General features: G+C 45.6%; 1 protein-coding gene across 2 annotated transcripts in view; it reads right to left on the minus strand.

The window, feature by feature from the left end:
- The window catches only part of DNER (delta/notch like EGF repeat containing), a 322,783-nt gene that overhangs the window by 146,214 nt on the left and 149,977 nt on the right, over positions 1 to 26,592 (minus strand). For both annotated transcript variants that reach the window (XM_043578058.1, XM_043578059.1), the window contains exon 5: positions 7,539 to 7,684. In XM_043578058.1, coding sequence (XP_043433993.1) covers positions 7,539 to 7,684 — 146 coding nt within the window. The remainder of the gene's footprint in view (positions 1 to 7,538; positions 7,685 to 26,592) is intronic.

Raw genomic sequence — 26,592 nt, forward strand, 5'->3', positions numbered from 1 at the left:
AATGTCTTAGGATCAATTCGTCTCTTTTCTCTGTAATGCCATCAGGAGATCGCCATACGATGCCATACGTTACAACGGCTTCATCAAGTAGCCTTCCACCCGCCGCTCCACCTTGACCCTTTCTTGCTGGGTTCTGTGCCCCACTCAGAGGAGAAATTCCACCACGGCGCCGGCAGACCGTGGGGGCCTAACCCCGCCACACACTCGACCCAGCCGGGAGAAAGGAGCGCCACAGCAGGCTTGCCGAGGCGCTATTTGGATGCTGAGGACACGGCGAATGCCCTTCCTCGGACTCCCTGACGGGCTTCCTTGCCCACCCTCTCCCCACCTCCCCACTTCTTCCTCAAACGCCCACCGCGTCCCTCTTTCTGCAAGGCCTCCTTAGGACCTTTAGGCTTTGCACTAATGGCGGTGGAAACGTTAGCTCTCGGAGACGCGATGCAAGAAAGCGTGCGACACCCCCTCCTGCCCTCTGCAGCGTCCGTCGCTCCTTCCTGACCCAGAGAGGAGCCTGTTGACAGGTGCCCACCGACAGGACGATGTCATCAAAGGCTCGGCCGGTTCGGTTTACTCTGACCTATTTCTTCTTGAAACGAGAGGAGAGAGGAACGGCAACGCTGCTCACAATGTCCCTAAGGGGTTAGTTCCTGTGACGTTCTGGGTCACGCCGTCTGGGGGCTTCAGATCCCAGAATGTTTTCCGACTCAAATTCACCATGTCTTTCCCGGGACCTAATGGTTACCAAACATATAATTCAAATTACGTATCTAACTCAAAACTCGGGAGTTTTGATTTTTCCATCATGTTTTTGTGCTTTTGTTTATTTTACTTGTTCGTTCATGGGCTGTTTTTGAGCATCTCCCATGCAGAAAGCACCCTGCTAAGTTGTTCCAGTGGATACAGAAGGAACCAGACAGGTTCTAATGTCAAGGAACTCACCATCGGAGCCTCCCCAGGGGAGCTCCCGGCGATCCCACCACTGAGTCAGATATTTCTCTCCAAAAGGTCCCTCCCATGGCATACATCGCCCCACGCTCTAATCCACGATTCATTCGGCATCCCGCCCCACAACCTCCCAACTCCTCCTCAGAGGCCACGTCTTCTCTAACCAGATGTGTCCGCCCCAGAACCTAAGGCAGGAGCAGGTACAAGACAGGCAATAACTCTGCAGGGAAACACATGCAAATGATAATGCACGTAAAGAAATATAAGCACAGGGGCGCCTGGGTGGCACAGTCGGTTAAGCGTCCGACTTCAGCCAGGTCACGATCTCGCGGTCTGTGGGTTCGAGCCCCGCGTCGGGCTCTGGGCTGATGGCTCAGAGCCTGGAGCCTGTTTCCGATTCTGTGTCTCCCTCTCTCTCTGCCCCTCCCCCGTTCATGCTTTGTTTCTCTCTGTCCCAAAAATAAAATAAAACGTTGAAAAAAAAATTAAAAAAAAAAGAAATATAAGCACAAATTAAAGGTAGTGTGTCTCATTAGAAAAATAAAATGTAGCCAGGCTTGAAAGAGGGGGTTTGCAGCAGGAGTTAGGGATGGCTTCCAGAAGGAAGAAGGTTTGGGGCAGAGCCTGAAATATAGTTAGAAAGGTGGGAGGGCAGGGAGCAGAGGGCTGGGGTAGGGTGGTGCAACAGATAAGCATTCCAGATGGAGGGAACAGCATGAGCAAAATCACAAGGATGTAGGGGAAGCAGCAGCGGGACGAATGGACAGTGAAGGGAGCCGAGGTTTAAGCTGGAAAGGATGTCCATGCACCCAGCTTAGGGCAGGCTTGTCACCTTGCCCTGGGAATGAGATCTCAGATAAACAAACCTCAGAAATGGGAACTTACTGGGAACCCTGATAAAGAGGCACATCCTTGGAAACAGAAAACAATAAAGAGGGGTGCTGATACACAGCAGACAGACTCCTGGAAGGATAGTATCTCCTACCCAGGCCACATGGGCTGTGGAACAAGGACAGCAGGTGTTATCAAGCCAGGGACAAAGAAACCAGTTAAGGTCAGTGATTATTTCCAATATATCAAACTTAGCCAGAAGAACTCGGCTATAGAAGGACTAGGACTTCCTGGAGTTGGAGGCTTCGACTTCTAAGAGTAGGGAGGGAGGTAACAGAAGGTGGGGAACTTTCAGGAGCCCAACATGCCACTTGCTTTTCTCATGAACAGGCCCACATCTGGAGAGTGAATTAGGACATAGCTCCAGAAGGGATTGGGAATGGCTCCCAGACATGACGCCAGTTCAATTCTCACTCAAAACGAAGTCTGAGTAGGCAGCTCCGTATCCAGTTCAAACAGCCTAAGGATGATAGATTCCCAAGGCAAGAGCTAGAGAGAATCCTAAGGAACCTTCTAAGAATGGAGGCCTGACACCATTTACTTATCAATACAGACCAGAGCCAGGGCCAACAAAAAGAAAACTTTGAGACAGATATTGAACCATTATAACACCTATCAACATCTATCTTTTTTTTATTAACTCCACGTGACCATAACATTATTAACAATGAAATCCTTGAATAAAAAAGATGTTGTATATTTGCTTGAAGGAATCAGTGAGAACAGGAAAATGATGAGCACCTGAGACCCCTACTTCCAGAATGATGTTCCACGATCTACTTTTGCATCAGAAGCATCTGGCTGCCCAATAAAAGGCATCCTAACCTAAGTGAGGGACCTAGAATATGACTTTTTTTGTCAGACCCTCAAATATTAGGCAAACCTTAGGCAAACTAAAATTTTAAAACAACTCCTTTCACTTGTGGACAAGGAACACAACTGGACAGAAACGGGGCAAGAGCGAATGAGAGAAAAAAAAATAGAATTTTGTGATGATGAATTTTATGTATCAACTTGGCTGAGCCATGTCACCTAGATATTTGGTCAAACATTATTCTTGATGTTTCTGTGAGAGTGTCTTTGGATGAGATTTACATTTAAATCAGTGGACTCTGAAGAAAGAAGTTTATCCTCACAGCACGAGAGTGGGCCACATCTAATCAGTTGAAGGCTTGCATAGAACAAGAGGCTGACCTTCCTTCCCTAAGCAGGAGAAAACTCTGCAACAGACGGTCAGCCTACAGACTTCATCCCCAACACACACTCTTCCTGTTCCACCAGAAGACACCTTTGCATTAGAGCTGCAGCTCCTTCCTGAGTCTCCAGCCCATTGGCCTTCCCTGCTCAGATTTTGGATTCACCAAGACTCTACGATGAGTGGCGCTACAATGTGCTTATTCCTAAGTGAGCTTATTCCTTAAAATAAATCTCCTTAATTCGAATACATATGATATGATATGATAAGAACATATATGCCATCCATACATATATAATATATCCCATTGGTTCTGTCTCTCTGGATAATCCTAATACATAACTCTTGCTTTTGAGAGACAAGATCCATGGAACCTAACTGGATCTGAAGAAGGCTTAAGGTCCACACCAGCGAAGATCCCTGATACTCACCTTTAAAATAACTGGGGAATTATCAAGTGGGCAGCAGCTAAACTTGGTGATAGAGTTCAAAGACAAGTAGTGACCACAGTCATTTTTTTTTTATAAGGAGAAGAAAAAGATCAGAATCAACCCTTGTAAAGAAAGCAGTTCTCAAACACTGAGAGCTCCTGGCCATGCTACAGTAAACACATAAAAAGACTTTCCCAGGATGGTGTGCTATCTAAGAGCCGCGAGCCACAGTTTTATTGCAGACCACACCCATCAACTGGGAGTGTGGAAAGGCCTCCAGCCGAAGCGCATCTGACAGAAAAGAAACGAGGTCCATTACGAAATGACAGTGGCATGGACAGAACAGAAGTGCTCTTACTGTGATGGATGACCTAATAAAGACACAAAAGTGATTAGCAACAATCACTTTAAACCATCCAGTAGAGTTCTTTTTGGTTTTGTACTGTGGAGTGGATTCTTGCACTAGGTAGAAGACTGGACTACATGACTTCTAATTTTAGGAAACAGCACAAAGAAGGAAACCTGACAGCAACAGTCTTTTATGGCCAGCAAACTACTCTTCAGTCATTGTTTTAAGTCACGAAGACAAACACGAACAGCCACGGGAACTCAAGTCGATTCAAAAAAGATGAGTCAACTTTCCATTCCCACTCCTGCCATCTTTCTGTGAACGGGGAGACTGGCTTCCAGACGGCTCTCTCCAAGAGAACAATGTGGTGGGTCTATAAATGGATATGGTAATTCCAGCCTAGTCATTTGCTTACAGTCACCAGGGATAATTACAATGGCTCAGGTAAGAAGGCTGGCCACAATTTCCTTCAGTTCCCTGAAGGTAAATGCAGGCTCTGGCAGAAGGGACAACAGCAGAGGCCTCACGCCTTATGAGCACCTGGTGTGGACCCAGGAGGTGGGGGCACAGGGGGGAGGGGGGGCACTCAGAGCCCCTCAAAAGAGCCGGCCCCCATAAGGAAGCCGCACTTCCCCTGAAATGGCCTGCTAAATAAAATCAGCACAGATTCTTCATGAAGGTTTCTGAGCCATTTTTGCAGGAAAAACGAAGCACTTTGGCAAGGTCTGCCAAGTTACCTGCCAGGTGCTAAATGCTTCTGCTGCCTTTTCGGTGAATCAGTTCTACAGGTGAGGGCTGCAAGCCGGCAACGTGCATGTTTTCAGAAAACACGGTGGCTGCTTTATGGGTAAAAAGTTTCCCCAGATGGGGCATCCATTATAAGAGAAAGCTCACAAGGAAACAACCTCTCTGTCGGTCCCAACTTCCAAGAACAGCCTTCCCTTCCCCGTTGAAGACATTTCTCTTTCACTACTGCTGTCTTCTTGGGGGCTAACCAGGCCTCAGAACTGTTCATTGGGAATAGTAGGAATGAATTTGGGGAACACCGCTGTGTCTCCTCTTTGCGCGTGGGAGGTCTGACACTCTTCCAGCTGGAGTGGTTGGCTTTCCTCAGTCTCTCACGCTTCATCTCTTCTGGAACATCTTCAGCAAATAAGCTGTCCACTGCTTCCTCATCTTTTCTCGGGTTCTATACCCCTTCTTAGCGTCGACTGTCACAGAAGAACTCTCAATAGCCTTTACTTCTTCACTTTCCCCATAAAATAAATTGATAGGGGCGCCTGGGTGGCTCAGTCATTTAAGCGTCCAACTTTGGCTCAGGTCATGATCTCACGGTCCGTGAGTTCGAGCCCACGTCGGGCTCTGTGCTGACAGCTCGGAGCCTGGAGCCTGCTTCAGATTCTGTGTCTCCCTCTCTCTCTGCCCCTCCCCCACCCATTCTCTCTCTCTCTCTCTCTCTCTCTCTCTCTCTCTGTCAAAAATGAATAAACATTTAAAAATGTAAAAAAAAAATTAAAGCTGAAACTTCACCTTCAACCATGTTAAAAAAAATAAATTGATAAGTGGAGCTTCCCCTCAGGAAAGAGATGAAGAGGAAAATGATCCAAGTTGGCCAAGATGGAAGAAAACGGGTTTCGCAGGGCAGGCTTGGCTTTGTAAACGAAGTCCCACTCTGCCTCCTGGACTCATGCCGGGCACCATCCCCTCCACCAGGGATTTCGTTTTGGCTTTGGTTTGCATTCGTGTTCCTTTCCAACCATTTAGCAGAAATTATTGCTCCCACTACTTTCTCAGGTCTTTCTGCCTTCTGCGGAGGACGCTCTTACAAGGAAACGGGAAACTGACACCACTGTAATACCGCAGCCGAGACATCAAAGTCGTGGGTTCTCCAAGATGACGCGAGCAACACGTGAAAGTGTCTTCCAACACCCACCTGCCGGTCCCCCCCCCCCCCCCCCCCCCAGTTCACACCGCTACCGCCGAATGCGCTGGCATTCCCACGGGAGGCGTCACGGGGCAAAGTTTACCCGTGCTGCCTTTAACACTGGTCTAAAACAAATCATGCTCAGGGCGCCTGGGTGGCTCAGTCGGTTGAGCCTCCGACTTCGGCTCAGGTCATGATCTCGTGGTCCGTGGGTTCAAGCCCCGCGTCGGGCTCTGTGCTGACCACTCGGAGCCCGGAGCCTGCTTCACATTCTGTGTCTCCCTCTCTCTCTGCCCCTCCCCTGCACGTGCTCTGTCTCTCAAAAAATAAGATAAAATGTTAAAGAAGTGTTTTTAAATTAAATGAAATTAACAAATAAATAAATAAATAAATAAAACAAATCATGCTCTTTTGGGACTTGGGGGACCCACTTCACTTGGCACGAATTCCAGTGGACAAACGTGCAGAACTGGGGAGACGGGCAAGGAAGCAGGCGGTGAGAGGAACACATGTGCCCTAATGGAACAGGCCCCCTCGTAAAGGGCAGAGTCTCCCTCTCCCGGGACGTTGGGACGTTGGGTACAGCCCACAGGTCACCTGCAAAAGACCGCAGTCCACCTGTTTTAATGGAGCTCTCTAGTGATGGAGTGGGTCTCGGTGGCCACAGTCCCTTACGGGTCTGCCTCCCACATCCTGTCAATCACCCAAGAACAAGGAGGAGGAACTGTACTCAGCTCCTGCCCCAGCCCCAGCCCCAGGCCCATGTGACCCGAGCCACTAAAGAAAATGGAGGGCAGGGCTCAGGTCTGCCGTAGCACTGAGGACACTGGCCCACAGAGGTCAAACGTAACGTCAGGCTTCTCGTCCCAGCCTCTTCTCTGTTCCTCCTCGTGCTGTTCTCTTGCTTTTGTAACTCTGCTAGAGGTGCTGGAGAAATGCAATGTTTAAGGAGGGGTTCTGTGATCACTGGGAAATGAATGAGCCTGCTCACCTCTCCTGTCTTCCGTTTCTCTTGGTTCTGCTACCAGATACGATGGCTATTTCTTCTCATAAAATCTCTACTTTATACCCAAGCAAAATCTGGCACCGCACAGATTTATTATCACTACTTTAAAAATTATGTGGAGGGGCGCCTGGGTGGCTCAGTCGGTTAAGCGGCCGACTTCGGCGCAGGTCATGATCTCGCGGTCCGTGAGTTCGAGCCCCGCGTCGGGCTCTGTGCTGACAGCTCGGAGCCCGGAGCCTGCTTCGGCTTCTGTGTCTCCCTCTCTCTGACCCTCCCCCGTTCATGCTCTGTCTCTCTCTGTCTCAAAAATAAACATTAAGGGGGCGCCTGGGTGGCGCAGTCGGTTAAGCGTCCGACTTCAGCCAGGTCACGATCTCGCGGTCCGTGAGTTCGAGCCCCGCGTCAGGCTCTGGGCTGACGGCTTGGAGCCTGGAGCCTGTTTCCGATTCTGTGTCTCCCTCTCTCTCTGCCCCTCCCCCGTTCATGCTCTGTCTCTCTCTGTCCCAAAAATAAATAAACGTTGAAAAAAAAAAATTTAAAAAAGAAAATAAATAAACATTAAAAAAAAATAATAATAAAATTAAAAAAAAAATAAAAATTATGTGGAGATTGAAGATCTATATGTCACATACCAATGTGCAATCAAAACCAGAAATTTGAGGGACTCTTTCAGCAAGTGCACTTGGTCTCTCCCTGTCATTCTTGATGGACACATAGATAGATACGTAGCAATATATGAGCATAGATATACGTATTTATGTAAATATAGGCTTTAGAGCTACCAGGCGTCCCCTTACCTCTGACGGCTTCGTGCTGCACTTTCCTTTTCCTGAACACTCCAAGTTATTTGCATGGCTCTCCCCCGGCACGCAGGTGCTGGCCTTCACCACCAGAGTTAAGCGCAAAGCCACAATAGATTTGGTAATGGAATCATTCACAAAACCTGGAAAAAAGAAAAGAAAAAGGAGGGGACAATAGGAAATGTAAAGTAAAACGTTACCAACATTCTTTCTACAAGACCATGAGTTTATTTAACTCAGCATTTGAGTCTGACGAGCAAAACAAAATGGAATATTAGGCAAACAAATACAGCATGCGACTAGCGGCCATTCAGACCTCCGGCCTGTTGAGAAAGGCCAAGCGTCATGGGAAAATACTTGATGCCCAAGGAAGAGGAGTACCAGGCACTGAGTCATCGCCTTAGATGCTGTTGTCCTGTGCCTGCCCGTGCCCCTCTGGGGGCCACCTGGTCTCTCGATTCCACCCCTACATTAGCATCTTACAATTTACTTTGTTCTGAGCTCATCTTCTTCTAGTCAAGAGTAGTGATCCTCGGGGCGCCTGGGTGGCTCAGTCGCATAAGCGTCCGACTTCGGCTCAGGTCGTGACCTCACGGTCCGTGAGTTCGAACCCCGCGTCGGGCTCTGTGCTGACAGTTCAGAGCCTGGAGCCTGCTTGGAGTTCTGTGTCTCCCTCTCTCTCTTTGCCCCTCCCTCACTCATGCTCTGTCTCTCTCTCTCTCTCTCTCTCTCTCTCTCTCTCTCAAAAACAAGTAAATATTTTAAAAATTAAAAAAAAAAAAAAAAGAGCAGTGATCCCTAACCAGTTTTGAAACCAGAAGCTTCATCATTTTGCATGGGCTTTTTCCAAGTACATGCTGCCAACGTTCCAACATAAGTGGTTCAGAATCTGGGAGGTTCAGGTCTGGGAGGACCTCTGGCAGGCATGTTTTTGGAAAAGGCTCCCTAAGTAATTCGAACATTGCTTCTAGTTAAGAACCACTGGTCTGGGGGCGCCTGGGTGGCGCAGTCGGTTAAGCGTCCGACTTCAGCCAGGTCACGATCTCGCGGTCCGTGAGTTCAAGCCCCGCGTCGGGGTCTGGGCTGATGGCTCAGAGCCTGGAGCCTGTTTCCAATTCTGTGTCTCCCTCTCTCTCTGACCCTCCCCCGTTCATGCTCTGTCTCTCTCTCTGTCCCCAAAATAAATAAACGTTAAAAAAAAAAAAATTTAAAAAAAGAACCACTGGTCTGGTAGAAAAACTAATTTCAGTAACACGAGTAATATTATTACTAAGGTAAATCACCTGGAATTAGAGGCATGCACTGAGCCTCTGAAAGCACGTTTTACGCATCTGTTTTTGAAAGTCTAGGTGACTCTGTTATTTAGACAATATTTCTATTCTCTAGCTCATCGTTAAGTCTCTGAAGTTCTTAGAGACACCTCTGATAAAGGTTTCTACATTGGCTTTATTTGCTTAATAAGACCGGGAGTATTCTGGCCCTAAAATACTTTAGCAAACTATTAAAGAAATCAATCTTTGCAACAGCATGCCACATATTACTAGGTAATTCCTAATTATGTCACCTAACCCCCCACAGGGAGTCAAAAGGATATGCACGCTATTTTCAACAATATACGGCTCACACGAGAACGGTGCCTGCCAGCTCCTTCTAGGTAAGAGTGAAATTTCAGTAAGTTGTTGGCACCTCCCTTTGATCATGTCTCAGGGAAAATGCTTAGAGCAGCTCATAATGAAAAGTAATACTGTCCAATTTAACTTTCATCAGACTGCAGCTGGGTTAGAGCAAAGCTGCCCTCAGGAAAGCCCACATGCCAAGAGCAGGAGCTGTGCCCTTTACAAAGGGGCAGCAGGAAGAATCTGAAATGAAATAGAATTCACTTTTTTTTTTTTAGAAAGAGGAAGTTCTTTGGGGCTTTATAAGTGATCATTTGAAAGTTGTTGAAAAGCCAGTGTGGTTTCTTTGACACTGCACTCAAACTGATGGACGCTTCCGGCATACTTAAAGAAATGCAGAGCAGATGGCCACTACATTTACTCTTCCTTCATAGCATGAAATCAATACACGTAATATAATTCTTGATACAGACCTGCAGAGAGAAGCCTGTCCTCCTCTTCAGAATTCTACGAGCCACAGGCCAACTACTTAAGTGGAGAAAACCCCACAAAGTAGGAATGAAGACAGCGTTCTGGTTTTGTTTGTGGAGCTGCCCTGCAGCTGCCTTTTGTCAGCCCCTGCATCTTCGACGGTCTTTCCAAGAACTACAGAATGATGCCGTGTAGCGGGTGTCGCTTGGGGGTGGCTCTAGCTAACTAACGCCTGGTTTAACTTAACAACGAGCAAAGGAAAAAGAGAGACGAGATTTAGAAAGAAAGGAGAGAAGAAGGAAGGAGGGAAGGATGAGGAAGACAGAGGAGGAACAGCAAAGCTCGGGACGGAAACTGCATGAGACCCAAGGAAAGGAAACACCCACACAGGAAAACAAAGCAGAAGCGGAGAAAGAAAACGAAGGCCCTCCAGGGGCGCCCGGGTGGCTCAGTCGGTTGAGCGGCCGACTTCAGCTCAGGTCACGATCTCGCGGTCCGTGAGTTCGAGCCCCGCGTCGGGCTCTGTGCTGACGGCTGGGAGCCTGGAGCCTGCTTCCGATTCTGTGTCTCCCTCTCTCTCTGCCCCTCCCCAACTTGCTGTCTGTCTGTCTCTCTCTCTCAAAAATAAAGATGAAAGAAAGAAAGGAAGGAAGGAAGGAAGGAAGGAAGAAAATCAAGGCCCTCCAGCAAAAGTTTCAGGGATTCTCCCACTTCTGATTACACTGTATCACCCTCTCAGTCTCAAGAGAAAATACAGTCTTCGTTCCAACCACAACAAATGCTAAACTAGAGTTCTTTGAAACTTTTCATGAATAAACATATATTTAAATCATCACTGTGTACGGTCCAAGTTTACGATTCTGACTCGGAGGCAGAAATATTGGGCCACTTTACGTGGACAGACCATGTGCTCCAGTGAGCAAGCGGGCACAGGCGATGGGTGTGATGGGCTGCAGTGTGGGACGGAAGGAAGCTGAATTCATTGGTCCTCCAGGCAGCAGACGTTTACCCAGCTCCAAGTAGGAGGCCGCATTCAGGATGAGCTCTAAAGGCTGAGAATGAGCCAGCAAAGAGAGCTGAGAAGGTCACGTGCCTCATGGAGGAGGAGGTCATGCGTCACACGGATGGGAAGGTCAGTGTGACCCACGGATGAGGACATCAGTGTGTCAATGGCCAGCATCTTGATGAGGACAGAGAGGCAGGAAGGGCCAGATCAGCGGGCATCTCGTGAAACTTAGTAAAATGGGAATCCATTGAAGAGCTTTAACCAGGGGAAAAGCACATGACTTACGCTTTTTCAAAGATCACATTTTGGAGGAGGAACCAATAAGACTTCATATACGTTGGACGTGGGATATGAGGGAAGGACAAAATCATACATACAGTGAGCAACCTTGTGGGGGTCATACTGGGCAAGTGAATCAGGATTTCTGTTGTGAACAGACTAAATTTGAGATTGTGATGAGACCCCTTTTCCAAATGAAGTGCTCAAAAGCTGGTGGCCGGACATAGGACATGAGTAGTCAGAAACATCAGGGCTGAATATTTAAATTGGGGCTTCAGGGGCGCCTGGGTGGCGCAGTCGGTTAAGCGTCCGACTTCAGCCAGGTCACGATCTCGCGGTCCGTGAGTTCGAGGCCCGCGTCGGGCTCTGGGCTGACGGCTCAGAGCCTGGAGCCTGTTTCCGATTCTGTGTCTCCCTGTCTCTCTGCCCCTCCCCCGTTCATGCCCTGTCTCTCTCTGTCCCCAAAATAAATAAACGTTGAAAAAAAAAATTTAAAAAATAAATAAATAAATAAATAAATTGGGGCTTCATCTGAATACAAATGGTGTTGCATTTTGGGGACAGGGAAGGGCATGTAGGGAGAGGAAACAGAGAGAGAGAACAGGGAGCCAGAACCAAGCTTTCCAGGCCAATATTCACGGTATAAACTCGGTTGTGTGTTGATATCAGACCACAGCAGAGTCATACTGGAAGAATTAACTGAAACACGTCGCGGCATGATATTTCCACGGTGGGGTTGATAAGAAAAGACAAGATTTCTGCAGCATGGAGGACATCTGGAACTACATGATGGCAGGCCTTTGACAACTTTGGCATCCAAAGGGGGAGACTGTGGTCCCCGACAGAAACTTTCAAGGATGCTACGTAGTTCACCTTAGAATTCAGATGCTGGGAAAGGAAGAGGAGAGGGAGGAAGAGAGGGAGGGGAAAGGGAGGGAGTGTTGGAGGGAGGAAGGGAAGAAGGAAAAAGCTACTGCCACACTTGGAGAGCCCACGACTACTTGCTACACATCTGGTGATTTCCCTAATGAGCTTGAAAACGATAATGAAGGGAAACTTTCTCCAAAGATTATCCAGAGATCTGTTAACACCCTCAAGTAACTAGTTACGATGACAAATAAAAGTTGGGTTTCCTTCTGCCTCTCCCTACTCCTCCTCCCCTAAGCTTGCACAAAACCATGCAAACACTCTGCCCTGCCCACAACCCCACACTGTGCTCGTTAACACAGTAATAAAACGTCCTGCCATCACTACAGTCCTTTTAAAACGGTGACTTTGCCAAAGTCGCCTCCCCTGGTGCCAATGAGAAGCGGAGAGCAGCTGAAAGGGGGTCCAGTCATTATCTTTGGGACGGAGTGGTCAAGCATCAATTGGGAGAGCAAGCGAGATGGCGGGCTCCGGGCCATTAACTGTTTATTTTACCACTTGTCCTCTTTAATATTAACACTAAAGGTCTTAAATGGACTTTGTAGTTAATACCTCATTGGGATTAGTGGCAAATGAAATTTGCATTTCTCACCTCAGTGGTTTGACTAAAGACCATTTTCTTTCCTGTTAAAGGAAAGCATACGTGCAAAATAAAAATTCTGGCCGTAAATACGTGAGCAGTAGGTGTTGCAAACAGACTGCCGACTTTTCCTATTAAGACTTGGCGAGTCATTTGGCACAAACCTATAACCTATAAAAACCGTTCACAGTCCAGGAAGTCCCATGGCTGGCAGCCGACAGGCATGAAAGGCTTGAAATATTACGGGTTTCAGCTCCAGCCGGAGACCCAGGGTTTTTGTATTAACATAGGCATTGGGAAGGCAAACCCCCCCCCCCCGTTCCCACATCCCGTGCCACAGAAGCATGGATGAAACGGTGTATCTGCACTGACTTGTTTAAGAAGGTAGAATGGAGGTTAGTGCAAAGCTTAATAAGCTGGTTGGGATCCCCATGGATTTGTGACTCAGGGCCTGTGGACTGAGAAGCAAAACCGGAGAAATAAATTATCGTTTGACAATGTCAGGCCAGAGGCAAAAAAAGAGAGCTTGATGCAGGCAGCAAATATGAACCCAGACCAAGCCCAGGCCTCCGCGATCCTGAAAGCAAGGCTTACTCATACCCTCTACTACCCGAGCGAAGCTGTCTTTCTTTTGCAGGTGTGAGAATGCCAGCAGACCGAGAGTTACGGTGGAAAGTGAAGACGCACCAGAAAAGCTGTCACTACACCTGTGTAGTGCCTGGCCACACCGACCACCCCAGGACCTCATTCAAGGTCTTTGTGTCTTTTGGAAACAAGGCTTTCTCTAGATTTCCATGGAAAGGCTGGGTTCTTTGTTCGCCTGCTTACTTTCCAGTTTCGATCCTTGAAGCAGGATATTGCTGTTGGGAACACTCACTCATGTGGATTACCTCATTTTCTGCCGGTTCCCAAGTAACGTATGGCCAAAAATGCTTTCTGAATCAGGAGACACAAGGGCACATTAACAGCAGCAGACCAAATACTTCTGCCGTGGCCACACACCGAAATCATCGGGTGGATTACACCTGGCTGAACAACTATGAAAAGTATGTATTAAGTACTATCATTTGCTCCAAAGAAAAAGAAATTGCAGGGATAATGGGGAGCGACTGTTGAAAAAAATACAATCCCCGTGCTATCCCCTGAAGACAGAATGACTGGCTCTCAGTAAATCTTACTGTCAGAGGCAGCGGCTCTTAACCACTGCCTCCTGGCTTTGTCCAGATCTCAACGGCACCTTCTGTGTTCATCCTGCAGAGAAGACTATGAAAAGTCAGCGCTGAAACACGGGCTCTACACTGTAACATGAGCCAAGGCTCCTTAGGCTCACGTTCTACGCTTTTCCAAAAGAAATATCTATTCCCGCAGTAAAGGGTTACTAGCCCAGAGGGCTATATTTCTGTTTCTTTTTTCTTTTTTTGAAGAACAGGCTCACCCTCCCACACTCCTTCCTCTACTAATATTAGACTAAGTTATTTGTCCTAAGTAAAGACTTGAGTATTTGAACTAGAGGAGTTAAGTACTAGTTGCCCGACGTTATCTATTCTCCTCACATCCCTTTAATGATAGGAGTTTTTGCTGAGAACTGGGCCACCCAGTTAAAGAACACGCCTCTCCTCAGCGACTCAGGGACGGGATATGTGGCACTTCTGTGATGTACATCTACCAAGACTGAGCAGGTGTTGCCCTGCCCATCCCTCCCATCTTACTGCCCCATGGCAGTGGGGACAGCAAGTCTGAATCCAGAGATGGAACCTGTGTGGTGAGGGTTCAGAACTGCCCTCTCAGTCCTGGACCAGCCACTTGCTCACTGTAAACATGAGAGCGATGAGCCTGGAACTTGCTTCAGCCAGTGTATCTGAGGTCTCTCTATTACAGCAGATGAGACTGGAGTCTAACCAATACAGGTGTGCAAAGGAATCATATAAAACCCCTTCTCTTGGGCTACACCCACCGTCTGCCCTTTGACTCAGAAGGAAGCACTATTTAGCTACTACTTAGTGTGGCAATCTCACAAAATACTAATTCCATCACCCCTCTCCTCGGTATTCCTTAGTATTCACCAAGCAGGGTTGGCCATGAAAGTGGCCCACCTATAGACAGGGGAGGAGTGGGAAGAACCGGACACAAGCTTAGGAAAAACACTTAGTTGTCATTCCTTTTATTATATAGGGATATAATGAATGTGCATATTAACCTGCAGGTTCAGTCTATAGTTTGTAACACCTCACTTATCCTGTAGATAGTGTACGTTTCACACTGCAGAAGTAACTGCCCACCACATCTATTCATCAATTCCAAATCAGTTCCTCCTAATGAGTGGCTTTACTATCTATACTAACATGATTAACCAGGCCCAAGTGCCAACATCAGGGTAACGGGAGGTCATACTTGGCTCTACCACCAGGTCGAGTTCTCGCCACCTCTGAATTTGGGAGAGCGATTTACACCACTCATGCCTTGGGTTATTTCTAACAGAGATAATAACACTACCTATTTCCTGAGATGGTCATTATGAGTAAAGGTCTTAATATTGGCAAAGCGATTAGTACGGTGTAAGCATGTAGAAAGGACTCTATAAATGATGGTCATCACCACCATCACCATCTTCATTGTCATCACCACCATCACCCCCATCACCACCATCACCATTATCATCATCACCCCCATCATCATCACCATCACCATTATCATCATCACCCCCATCATCATCACCATCACCATTATCATCACCCCCATCATCATCACCACCATCATTATCATCACCCCCATCATCATCATCCCCATCACAGCATCATCATCATCACCATCACCCCCATCATCATCATTGCCATCATCACTACCATTATCACCATCATCATCATCACCCCCATCATCACCACCATCACCATGATCATCATCACCCCCATCATCATCACCATCACCATTATCATCATCACCCCCATCATCATCATCCCCATCACAGCATCATCATCATCATCGCCATCACCCCCATCATCACAATCACCATCTTCATTGTCATCACCACCATCACCCCCATCGCCATTATCATCATCACCCCCATCATCATCACCATCACCATTATCATCATCATCACCATCATCATCACCATCACCCCCATCATCACCATCACCATCATCCCCATCATCACCATCACCCCCATCATCATCATCATCATTGCCATCATCACTACCATTATCACCATCATCATCATCACCACCATCCCCATCACCACTCCCAACACCATCATCCCTATCATCCACAGCAACGTCAACAACCCAACGTCTATTTAAAGTGGGATCCTCAGGGGAACTTAGACTTGTGTAGGTCTGAGGAAATAGCTCTGGGAAAGCAGGTCCCCTGAGAAAACAGCAGTGCTGGCACATAAGCGTGGAGGTCATTTAGAGAGTCCCCTAACTCGGTTTCTCTGATATCAAACCTTTTAAATGGAATTCTTTTAATCATTTCCACTTTTAAAGATTATTGCTAGAATCTAAAAATAATGTCTAAATAAAAGTACACCACACATACATAATAATGTGCCTTTCACTATCTATCATTTTGAATAATTCATACCTAGATTTACTTTAAAAAGCCAGGCTCTAGGCTACATTTAAAGTTGTAAAGAAAAATATGTGAATAAATGAGGTATGGCTACAATTCATAGGATTGAAAAACATTTAAGAAAAAAAGTATATGCGGCAATTAATATAAGAAACACTGGCCAATATAATGGGCATGATGGTATAAAAAATAAAATTATGAAATCTTTTCTTGGAGCAAAATTTACAACAAAGCCTGTCAAATCTCTTCCTGTGCCTATTTCTGGCATTAAGTAATCTCCATTTAGAAAAAAGAAATTCATTGCATATGAAAACCACATCCTAATTGGACACATTTTTTTAAGCCAGTTCCTGAATACCCATTGGTAGAACATGAAAATTAATTTGCACTTTCCTTTAAAATTTTGTTGGCTCACACAGAATATACAATTGAAATTCTTCATTTATTTAATCTTTTTCAATGTCTATTTGATCGCCTTTTCATAATCAGTTAGAATTGTATCACTTAATCTTCCATTCGCACAGTTTCAACTCATCAAATACTAGTAAATCAATTGCTAAATTACTGTAGAACTCATATACAATTACCCACCGCATCCAGTCATTAATACCCAATGAATGTATTCTGATTAATGGCATTACTATGAACGTCAAAATAATTAATCACTTCTCTGTGTTGATGTGAGGGTAATAGGAGATTATAAATGCACAGCTAATTGGGCTGCAGATGACTTTATAAATGTTAAGGCGTTAGAGAACCAGGCCTTCAGAGGAGCTAACATAAAAAGCTGTTGATTGACGTGTTTACCTTCTGAACCGTTGCAAGCATTGTGGACGTGATCTTTCTTTCAACTGCCTTTGTTCCATGGCATTCCTTTGCCTTGCTTTGATTCAAAACCTCACATTTAAGTGGGCACCAACTAGATGGTCTGGTAACTTCGAGGTCACGTGAAAGAAGTTACCTGAATTTACACGTGTTTGGTCAGAGTTCTAATTTGAGATGCGTTTGCCTCTTGAATTATGCATAACAACTTTATCTTCCAGAGCATGTATTATTGTACTAAAAATAAAACTAGCCAACGCATTGCAGTCAAGCCCCGGTGGTATGCCAGGGTCTGAAAGAAAAACGACTGGGAGGGATGGAGACGTTGACTCAGACTCAGTCCGTCTGGCGGGACTATTTCTAGCTCATATGAGCGTTGTCACCATAAGAACAGTCAGGCCCTTGGCCTCAGTCCTCGAGATGCTCAAAGGCAGCCTTGACTATCTGCTCCACTCTCTGGAGCTCCAGAAAGTTCTCTACCACTCTGCCCCTCACTTATCTGGTTCACAAACACTTAAAGTTAGAATCACCTACAGAGTTTATTTAACTGTTATGTTGGCTCCAGCCTGACCTAGTAAATCCGAACGTCTCGGGATATGGCCAAAGACACCTGTGGGGTTGCCAGCTCCTCCTGATGTCCGACTGCCCGGTATATCATCTTAAGGATGACTTCTTTTCTGCCACGTTAAAACGCATATGCCTCGGCAGGAGCTATACACAGGATGAATGTGCTTACCAGTTCCTTCCCTTCAACAGCTCCTCCCCGCCGAGATCTTAACGTGGCCTCCACAGCCCAGCGTGCCTGACCCAACCGACTTCACCACATCTCCACCTCTCTCGCCCTTGTTCTCTAAGCTCCAGCCTTGTGGCCTTGTTGCAGTTTCTTTGATATTACACGTTGTCTCCTGCCACAGGGCCTTTGCACATGCAGTTCCAGTCTTCTGCCTGGAAGGGTCTCCCCATTGCCTAGTTAGTATTTCAGCCTAATTACCTTTCTTCAAGATTGTGATCCCCAATCCCCCAAACTCAGGTCAGATTTTTATTATCAACTACAGTCTTAGCACAGTGTGCTTATCACAGTTGTAACTTTCTATTGATTTGTGGAATCGATTATTACCTGGGGCCCCACTAAAACATATGATTCACGAGGGCAAGGATTTTTATTTGTTTTGTTCATTGCTCTACTGCCAGTGCCAAGCAGGCACCCAGCTCAGTAGGTGCTCAATAAATATTTTGGGGCGGGGGTGCTCCCGGGTGGCTCAGTCAATTAAGAGACTGACTCTTGGCTTCGGCTCGGGTCATGATCTCGGTTTGTGAGTTGGAGCCCTGCACTGGGCTCTGTGCCCGCAGTGCAGAGCCTGCTTGGGATTCTCTCTCTTCCCCCCTCTCTCTGCCCCTCCCCTGCTCGCTCTCTCTCTCAAAATAAATAAACTTTTAAAAATTTAAATAAATAAAAATAAATATTTGGGGCAGGAAAGAAGAGAGGGAGGTGGTGAGGGAGGACAGGCCTGGTGCCCAAATGGCGTGTCAGCAAATACGAGGACTCGGAGGGATGAACTGGCAAAGAGAAACAGGGACCCAGCAAAGAAAGCTGGTAGTGACATAACACTCCCCTGACCTCCCACGTCCGCTAACCGCCTTGGTGGACGGAGTAATCACTAGCAGCTCTGACCACAAAGCCAAGTAGTTTCAGCTCCAGCCAGGAGCTGCCCTGAACACAGAGCCCCAAGCCAACTTGGGTGGCAAGCCCCATTACGAACCGTGCCCTGTCCCAGATCATAAACAATACCACAAGCCTGCTCCGGGGCTCACCAAGAAGGAGTGAGTTACAGACTGTCCCTGTTCCCAATCAGCTCTCTCTCAAAATTAAATTCTAGAATTCTGTGTGACTGGCAGTTTAGTGGGCTGCAGAGGGTTTCCTTTATCTGTCCAGAGCAGATTTTCTTCATGCTTCAGTCTTTACGCAAGTCCTGGGAATGCTATCTGATCATCAGTTCTTTCTAGGGATACTCAGTGTAGCAAATTAAAAATCCAATCCGTCTTCTCTTACAGCCTTGCACTGCCCCAAATCCCAATCTGACTTTGAATAGACGGCCTTCACTGCTGGAAAATCTAACGGGAATCACAGTGTATAGGGCAGAGGCCCCAGAACAAAATAAACAAAATGAACCTCTGTTCCTATCTGAAACAAAGAAAAACTGATCAAACACAGCAAGTGGGGCCTGGTCTTTCCAAGCTTCCATTTCTTTTTTTAAATGAACTTTAGGGGCACCTGGGTGGCTCAGTCGGTTAAGCGTCTGACCTCAGCTCAGATCACGATCTTGCGGTTCGTGGGATCGAGCCCCACATTGGGCTCTATTCTGACAGCTCAGAGCCTGGAGCCTGCTTCGGATTCTGTGTCTCCCTCTCTCTCTGACCCCTCCCCCGCTCAAGCACGCGCTCTCTCTCTCTCTCTCTCTCTCTCTCTCTCTCTCTCAAAAAAAAAAAAAATTAACATTAAAAAAAAATTTAAATAAAAATAAATGAACTTTATTGAGGTATAATTTACATACAATAACATACAATGAGGTTTTCCAAACATAAAAACTCTAGTAATCAACCACCAAGGTCAAGATATAGAATATATTTTTCTTAGCTGACGTATAGCTGGCATAGAATATATTAGCTTCAGGAGTGCAACACAGCGATTCAACAATTGTCTACGTTACACTATGCTCACCATGAGTGTGGTCACCATCGGTCACCATACGCTATTATTACAACATTTTTGACTATTCCCAGTGCCACACTTTACATCTCTGTGACTCATTTATTTTATAACTGGAAGTTTGTACCTCTTAATCTCCTTCACTTATTTCGCTCATCCCCTCTGGCTTCCATATCCAAAGCTCATGGGGGGGGTGGGGGGCGGAGGGTCCTTGCCTTGGCCAAAGGGCTGCCTGCCACCACAGGAGACCTGGCTTCCCAGTACAAAATGCAAGCTTTGGACTGAGGCTCTGTTAGTCGAAGCCAATCACACTTTGATATTCCGAAGGAAATGCTCCTTGAAATACAACTATCCCAGTTACAAAATGAGGGCGTCACAGGGATGAGAAGTACTGTGGGAGTAGGGTCAGTAATACTGAAGGGTGCCCGGGTGACTCAGTCCACTGAGGGTCTGACTCTTGATTTCGGCACAGGTCGTGATCTTAGGGTTGGGCTCCGTGCTGAGCACGGAACTTGCTTGAGATTCTCTCGCTCGCTCGCTCTCTCCTCCCTCCCCTTCTCTCCTTCTGCCCCATTCCCTGGCTTGTGTGTACACTCTCTCTCTCACTCTCAAAAACAAAATGAAAAAAACCCTGAAATAATGCTGTATGGTGACGGATACTAACTACGCTTATGGTGAACACCGCATAATATACAGAACTGTCGAATCAGCATGCCATCCACTTGAAACTAAGATCACGCCGTCTGTCGACTATACTTAAATAATGAAAATCTTTTCAGGAGGGAAAAATACAACGATCACGTTGACAATGAATTCACGTTTTTGCTTATTGTTTTTATTCGTGAATATTAGCTACGTACTATATCCTCCTCATATATATTAGCATTGTTTCCAACTCTAAGGATTCTGTTTCTTTCCAAACTAATTGTCCAATTTCACACGCCCTTATACGCTCTCACTCACAGACTCCAAGCTATCTACCCTTTTATGGTCCTCCATCCATCAAGTCCTTTAAATCATAGACGTGCAATACACACGTCTGTGTCTCTACATGTGCAAATGTACGTATGGATGTGCGTCCATGGATGTGCAGACACACGCACGGGCATCTGTGGGTGCAGGTGCAACTGTGTGTCGACACGTAAGTACATACACGTACCTCTGTATTTACGTGTGATGGATGGACTGATGCAGGCATATGCATCTCTGTGTCTCGACAACGTATCCTATAAAATAAAATCAGAGGCACAAAACCCAAAACAAGCCTAAACCAAGTGTTCCAGAAGGCTGTAATGGTCTTGGGAGAAATGTGTCTGATCAAACTTTCTGAGACACTTGATCTGTGACTCCAGAGCCATACCTGGACATTCACTTGCAGGAGACTCTCACCCACCACCTCTGCTTGATTTTTTTTTTTTTGAGGGGTTGTTTTCCAGTTTGAGCTGGGTTTCCACACTTCCAAAATAACCCCCCTCTGATTACTTCCCAGGAATTCAAAATGTACTTAACTTATTCATTTGATCAACGTTTATTCAATGCCTGCATCCCCAGGCCCTGTGGCAAGTGCTGGTGATACCACAGTGAGCAGGCCACACTCAGTCCCCTGCCCTCACCACGCTTGCGTTCTGCAACTCCGATGTCTGTCACTTTTGACGCTGCCTCTTCCCTTGCTCCCAAGACATACAATCATGTCTAGAGAATCCAACTTCACAATGTCCCTGGGAGGCGCTGACCTGCCGTCTGCTGCCCCTCCCCCCCCCCCGACCCCCGATGTTGCCTCTTCCTGCTCACCGCCAACATCTACTCCACGGCTCTCACCATACTGTACCAGCACCACTGCCCCCACCTACCCGTGCTCTCTCTCCTTCACCGGAGCCTCTCACTCCTACCTCCTATCCTCTTCTGAGTCTTCCACGGCTCACTTCTTGATTGAGATCCACTGCTCCAGCCTAACTGATCCCCGCCCCCCAACATTGTGATCCACACCAGTCCTCCTACCCTGAATGTCTTTCCCCCCTTACACCCACTCCTCGGTTCAAGGCCAAGCTCAAAATGTACAAGTCCAAAGCCTGAACTTTCTGCTGGGTGGTTATTCTTTCCCTGTGAGTTCATGTAGCCCTTAAAACTCATCCAACATTTAATACACACCGTTTTATCTTCTCATTTATCTCTTCATGTGCTCCTTATCATCTCAAAAGCATTAGTATCTAACAAGAGCGGCAATTACTTATTATATGAGTATCTATACTCTTCCTCTCACTTTCACTTCTAAGGGGAAAGGGCTTGCGTGCTGGGTCAGTTCCCAGGAAAATTCTTGGTAGTGGAGAACCCCAAGAAGGGACGAGACAGAAGAACTAAAAGCAAACAAACAAACCCAAGACACTACACTGATACGTGGAAGAGCGAGCCAGAAGTGCAAAAAGAAAACGGCAAGAAAAGCCTCAAAGGCTAGATGATGGACTGAGATTTGGGGGAGCAGGCCATGAGAGTGGGGGAGAGAATTTCACAAGGCCAGTGCCAAACACATGGAGACTGTTAAGAGAGTAATGAGGAGAGAAGACCAGTAGGATTTCTGCTGCATGGGAAGAATGCATTCTTCCCACTGCTGTTCATGTGCTCTCAAAAAGATGAATAAAGATACCAGGGGCGCCTGGGTGGCGCAGTCGGTTAAGCCTCCGACTTCAGCCAGGTCACAATCTCGCGGTCTGTGAGTTCGAGCCCCGCGTCGGGCTCTGGGCTGATGGCTCGGAGCCTGGAACCCGTTTCCGATTCTGTGTCTCCCTCTCTCTCTGCCCCTCCCCCGTTCATGCTCTGTCTCTCTCTCTGTCCCAAAAAAAATAAATAAACGTTGAAAAAAAAATTAAAAAAAAAAAGATTCCAAGTGTTTTCATCCATTATTGGCTACTGGACTGGGTTTATTTGATGTGACTGGATGAACAAGACTGAACTATGGGACAGTAAGAGTTACCTGGTTACGTGAGTATGTCCCGTCTGCCTGGAGCCTAAAAAATCTCTCAAATACAGGAACTGGAACCTTCTATTTCTTTGTATCCCCAGTACTGAGCACAGTGTCCTACATGTGGTAATTAATCAACAAACATTCACTGATGGTAAACAGAGAGGTGGATGGATGAGGAGAGGATACAGATCCCGTTTCTTTGACACGGTAGTGTTCCAGAGGCTGCTATCACTACTGATGTAGCCAAACAGTATTTCTCAGTGTATTTACTTAATGAGATTTCCCATTTGTCTACCAAGCAAATATAGCTTTTGTAGGTCAAACTCACAATTATGGCATTAAAACAGGACAACCATGAGCACATTGCTTGTTAGGGATGTCGGTGAATACCAAAAATAACTTGGCATTCAAAACCCAAATGTCAGAGAGAGCATTAGAGAAAAGAAAGCAAAAGAGTCTTGTTGAAATGAAATCCTAATTATTTATATTCCTCACCCAAAAGCTAGGCAATTTTTTCCTGCTGACATGCCCTATTTTGGTCCATTTACTTGCTGCTCTGAGTTTTCGACCTGAGAGCTTTGTGGAAAACAATTATGACTACCATGATCTTGTGTCAAAGTCAAGTGATCATCTCTAAAGCAGCCCTCATGGGTTTTCAAAATATTTGTCTTTTCTGGAAAATCCTTTGCCCCATTCTCACAGAATAACTTTGACCTCATAAAAAGTCTACCATAGATGGAACTTAAATATCTACCTTCAGGATGTGGAAATGGGAAAGCAAAAGAATCTAAGAGGAGGAGACAGAAATGGAATTGGGGTTGTAGCCTTCTGGAATATGAATGTTCTTTGTATAGCATTAAGCAGGAGAAATGTCACTAGAATCTGACTGTGTGGTAAGGAACATGACCACTGTGTAACCACTCTATATATGTTCTGCTTAAAGAGATGGGTACTGTCCTTTCTCTGGAAACTGTGACCACTTTTCTACCTTGCAGAGATCCCTGAACATTTCAGATGGCTAAGGAAGTTGCTAAGAGGTGTATGTAAATGTGAAGTTGAATCGAGTTAACAGCCACTAGCCACAAGTGGGTGGAAAGGGGACGCCATGCTCCTTCAAAGATAAACTAGCTGACCTGAGTGAATATTGGAAGAAACTTAAGGACAGTTTGATAATGCATATCAGAGTTGTTAAAATATATAAACCCTTTGATCCAGCAAATTCTGTACCTGGAAATTTAACCCAAATATATCATCAGAAAGGATCCAAAGACAAGGTTATACCAGTGCTTGAAATTCTACATAAAAAGGCAAAAGAGGGGCGCCTGGGTGGCGCAGTCGGTTAAGCATCCGACTTCAGCCAGGTCACGATCTCGCGGTCCGTGAGTTCGAGCCCCGCGTCGGGCTCTGGGCTAATGGCTCAGAGCCGATGGCTCAGAGCCTGGAGCCTGTTTCCGATTCTGTGTCTCCCTCTCTCTCTGCCCCTCCCCCGTTCATGCTCTGTCTCTCTCTGTCCCAAAAATAAATAAAAATGTTAAAAAAAAAAAAAAGGCAAAAGATATGAAGGAGCCAACTGTTTAACAGCAGCATATTGATTAAATAAATTACAGTACATTGATTTGATGGAACACTATACAGCCAGGAAGAAGACCTATTCACACAAAAGAATGTCAGTGACACATGAAGTGAAATGGGCAAATAATCAAACAGCATATGAATGTGTTCCTCTTACCAAAAAATAGTGTGAATGTTATTTATGTTTAGATTATCTATTGTCATAGAGCCTTCAAGTTTTTCAAAAGGGAGTATATTATCTTTTGGTGGGAGAAAACTGTAGTTCCAGGGTTTAGCCCTAAGAATCAATCTCTCTCTCCCTCCCTCTTTCTTCCACTCTTTCCCATACTCCCTCTCTCCCCCTTAGAAAGAAGAAAAAGAGGTACAATAGAGGGGCAGAAATTGGCTGTAAACAGCGATTAATTAAATTACTTTCTAACTTGAAATCTGCGCTGACAGAAGCTAAGAAAAACTTGGACAGTAAACTGGTAAAGCCCTGAGAAAGTGTGTCCCTAAGTTAAAAGGGAAAAAAAAAACCAGTTTGAATTCTATGGATAAGATTTAGGTTAAAACTATTATCAGTTAAGTAATAAGGTATTTATTTTCAGAGCTAACAAGAAATTCTTTAAAACATAAAGATAATTTTCCTTACTAATTAAGTTCTCCCAAGTAATCCACTAGTAAAATGTGTTACTTTTATTTTTTAAAATAAAAGGCTGAGGGAGAGGGAGAGACAATGTGGCCGAAGGGGGAGGGAGAAAGGGAGAATTTAGGGTTACGAAGACATTACCTTGAGTTTGCCTCTCGAAACCAGGCGAACAGTTCCACCTGATGCATCAGGCCCACATAATAGGAGAATCACCAGCAGACTCTTTGTTCCCTTAAATTCTGAAACTGGTGCTTGAAATCTACAGAAGCAGCTTTGTAATGGACAGTCGTGCTCGGAGGCACGGATCTGGATTCGTAGTACTCTATCACATGGCTGTCCTTTACTTCCTGATTAGTTCCTAGGATTCGCACAAATTACGGTGTGTGAAAGCACGACCTGAAGAGCTTGTAAAGGAATCTGGATGTTTAGCAGCCAGGTCTGTGGGTCGACCGGCAATCTGCTTTCCACAGAGCCTAATTCCAGACTGTCCCGGGGGGTAAGAGAAACATCTCATGCCACCATAGCCAGGACAACCAACACTCTGTGGGGCCCCGGGGAACCTTAGACTGTCAACTCTAGGGACCACACACGTCCATAATGGAATGTGGTTTTGTTTACAATGCTTAGTTTATCACCACGATCAATAGGTACCAATAAATAAATGATGTTGATCATGACAGTATTTAGGAAAATAAGAGCAAGGCATTGACGTGCAAGGACAACTAATAAAAAAAAAATTCTAATATTCAATACCAATAATAAAAAGATCAAAAAAGAATAATCGTGATTGCTGATAATCCAGAAATGTGGTTTCAATCTAGGTAAAATTTAATTTAATAGAAATCTTCCAATCAGGCAAATGGGAGCTATGAGAATTTTATCCAAATTATGCTGTTCAGGGCAGCCTTACCCATCCCCTACTTTTGCTCCAACTATTCTTTTTATTTGAACACTTTCAAGTTTCTTTTCTTTCTTTTACAGGGAGTTCAATAGACCATATTCAACTGTGGTTTTAAGGTGACCATGAAAAGGTGAGATATTTGCATTTTCTTTGTTAAATCTTACCGTTTTAGCAAAAGAAGATGTTAATGATTCTGTAGCTGGTATCCTTTCCCAATTTTCTTTGACTACTTTACCCCCAGGCCCCCAGAGCACGACACCTTAAAGGACAAAATATAAAATGTAGTATTTCCAAAAGAATGATGGAAAGAAGAAAGAATGATGGAAATGAAGAAGTTTCTTCTTTTTCTTTCTTTCTTTCTTTCTTTCTTTCTCTCTCTCTCTCTCTCTCTCTCGTATTTGATCCTCTAAAATACTTTTAATGTAATAAAGGGGGGAAACTCTAAATGCCCTGGACACAGGGTTATAAGAATCTACAAAGAATTCTTAAGATTGACATTTGCAACTAGAAATTTTCTTCCCCTGGCATTTACTGAGCAGAGTAACTGTTACATGCGAACAAAATTTAATCACTCAGGTGGCCACCATATGGCCATCATGATACAAGGAGCCGTGATATGGTCCATTCTCTCTAGAAATTTACAGTCTAATCAAAAGATATAAAATCCACATACATAAAAAAGAGGATGGAGAGCATTCAGAGGCTACGTTGCGTGATGCTCGCTGATACTACGATTATCAGAGGAAAAAGTGAGACTTAGCTGGTAAAGCAAAACATTTATGAGTTTAAAAGAAGCAGAAGGAGACAGAGCTGGGGGAAAAATGATGCCAGAGATAAGAACAAACGGGAATATGCAGGGTTGGGTGAGGTGAACATCAGCGAAGGGTAACCAGCCATTTAAACCACAGGGGAAACACAGCCCCACTCTGGGCTGGCATCAGTACGTAAGAGCTGAGCAGAACTTCTGGGAATTTCATGAAGACAGAGTCCCTACCACAGAGATGAGACCTACCACGGGA

This window comes from Prionailurus bengalensis, chromosome C1 (assembly GCF_016509475.1).
Source record: "Prionailurus bengalensis isolate Pbe53 chromosome C1, Fcat_Pben_1.1_paternal_pri, whole genome shotgun sequence".
NCBI lineage: Eukaryota > Metazoa > Chordata > Mammalia > Carnivora > Felidae > Prionailurus > Prionailurus bengalensis.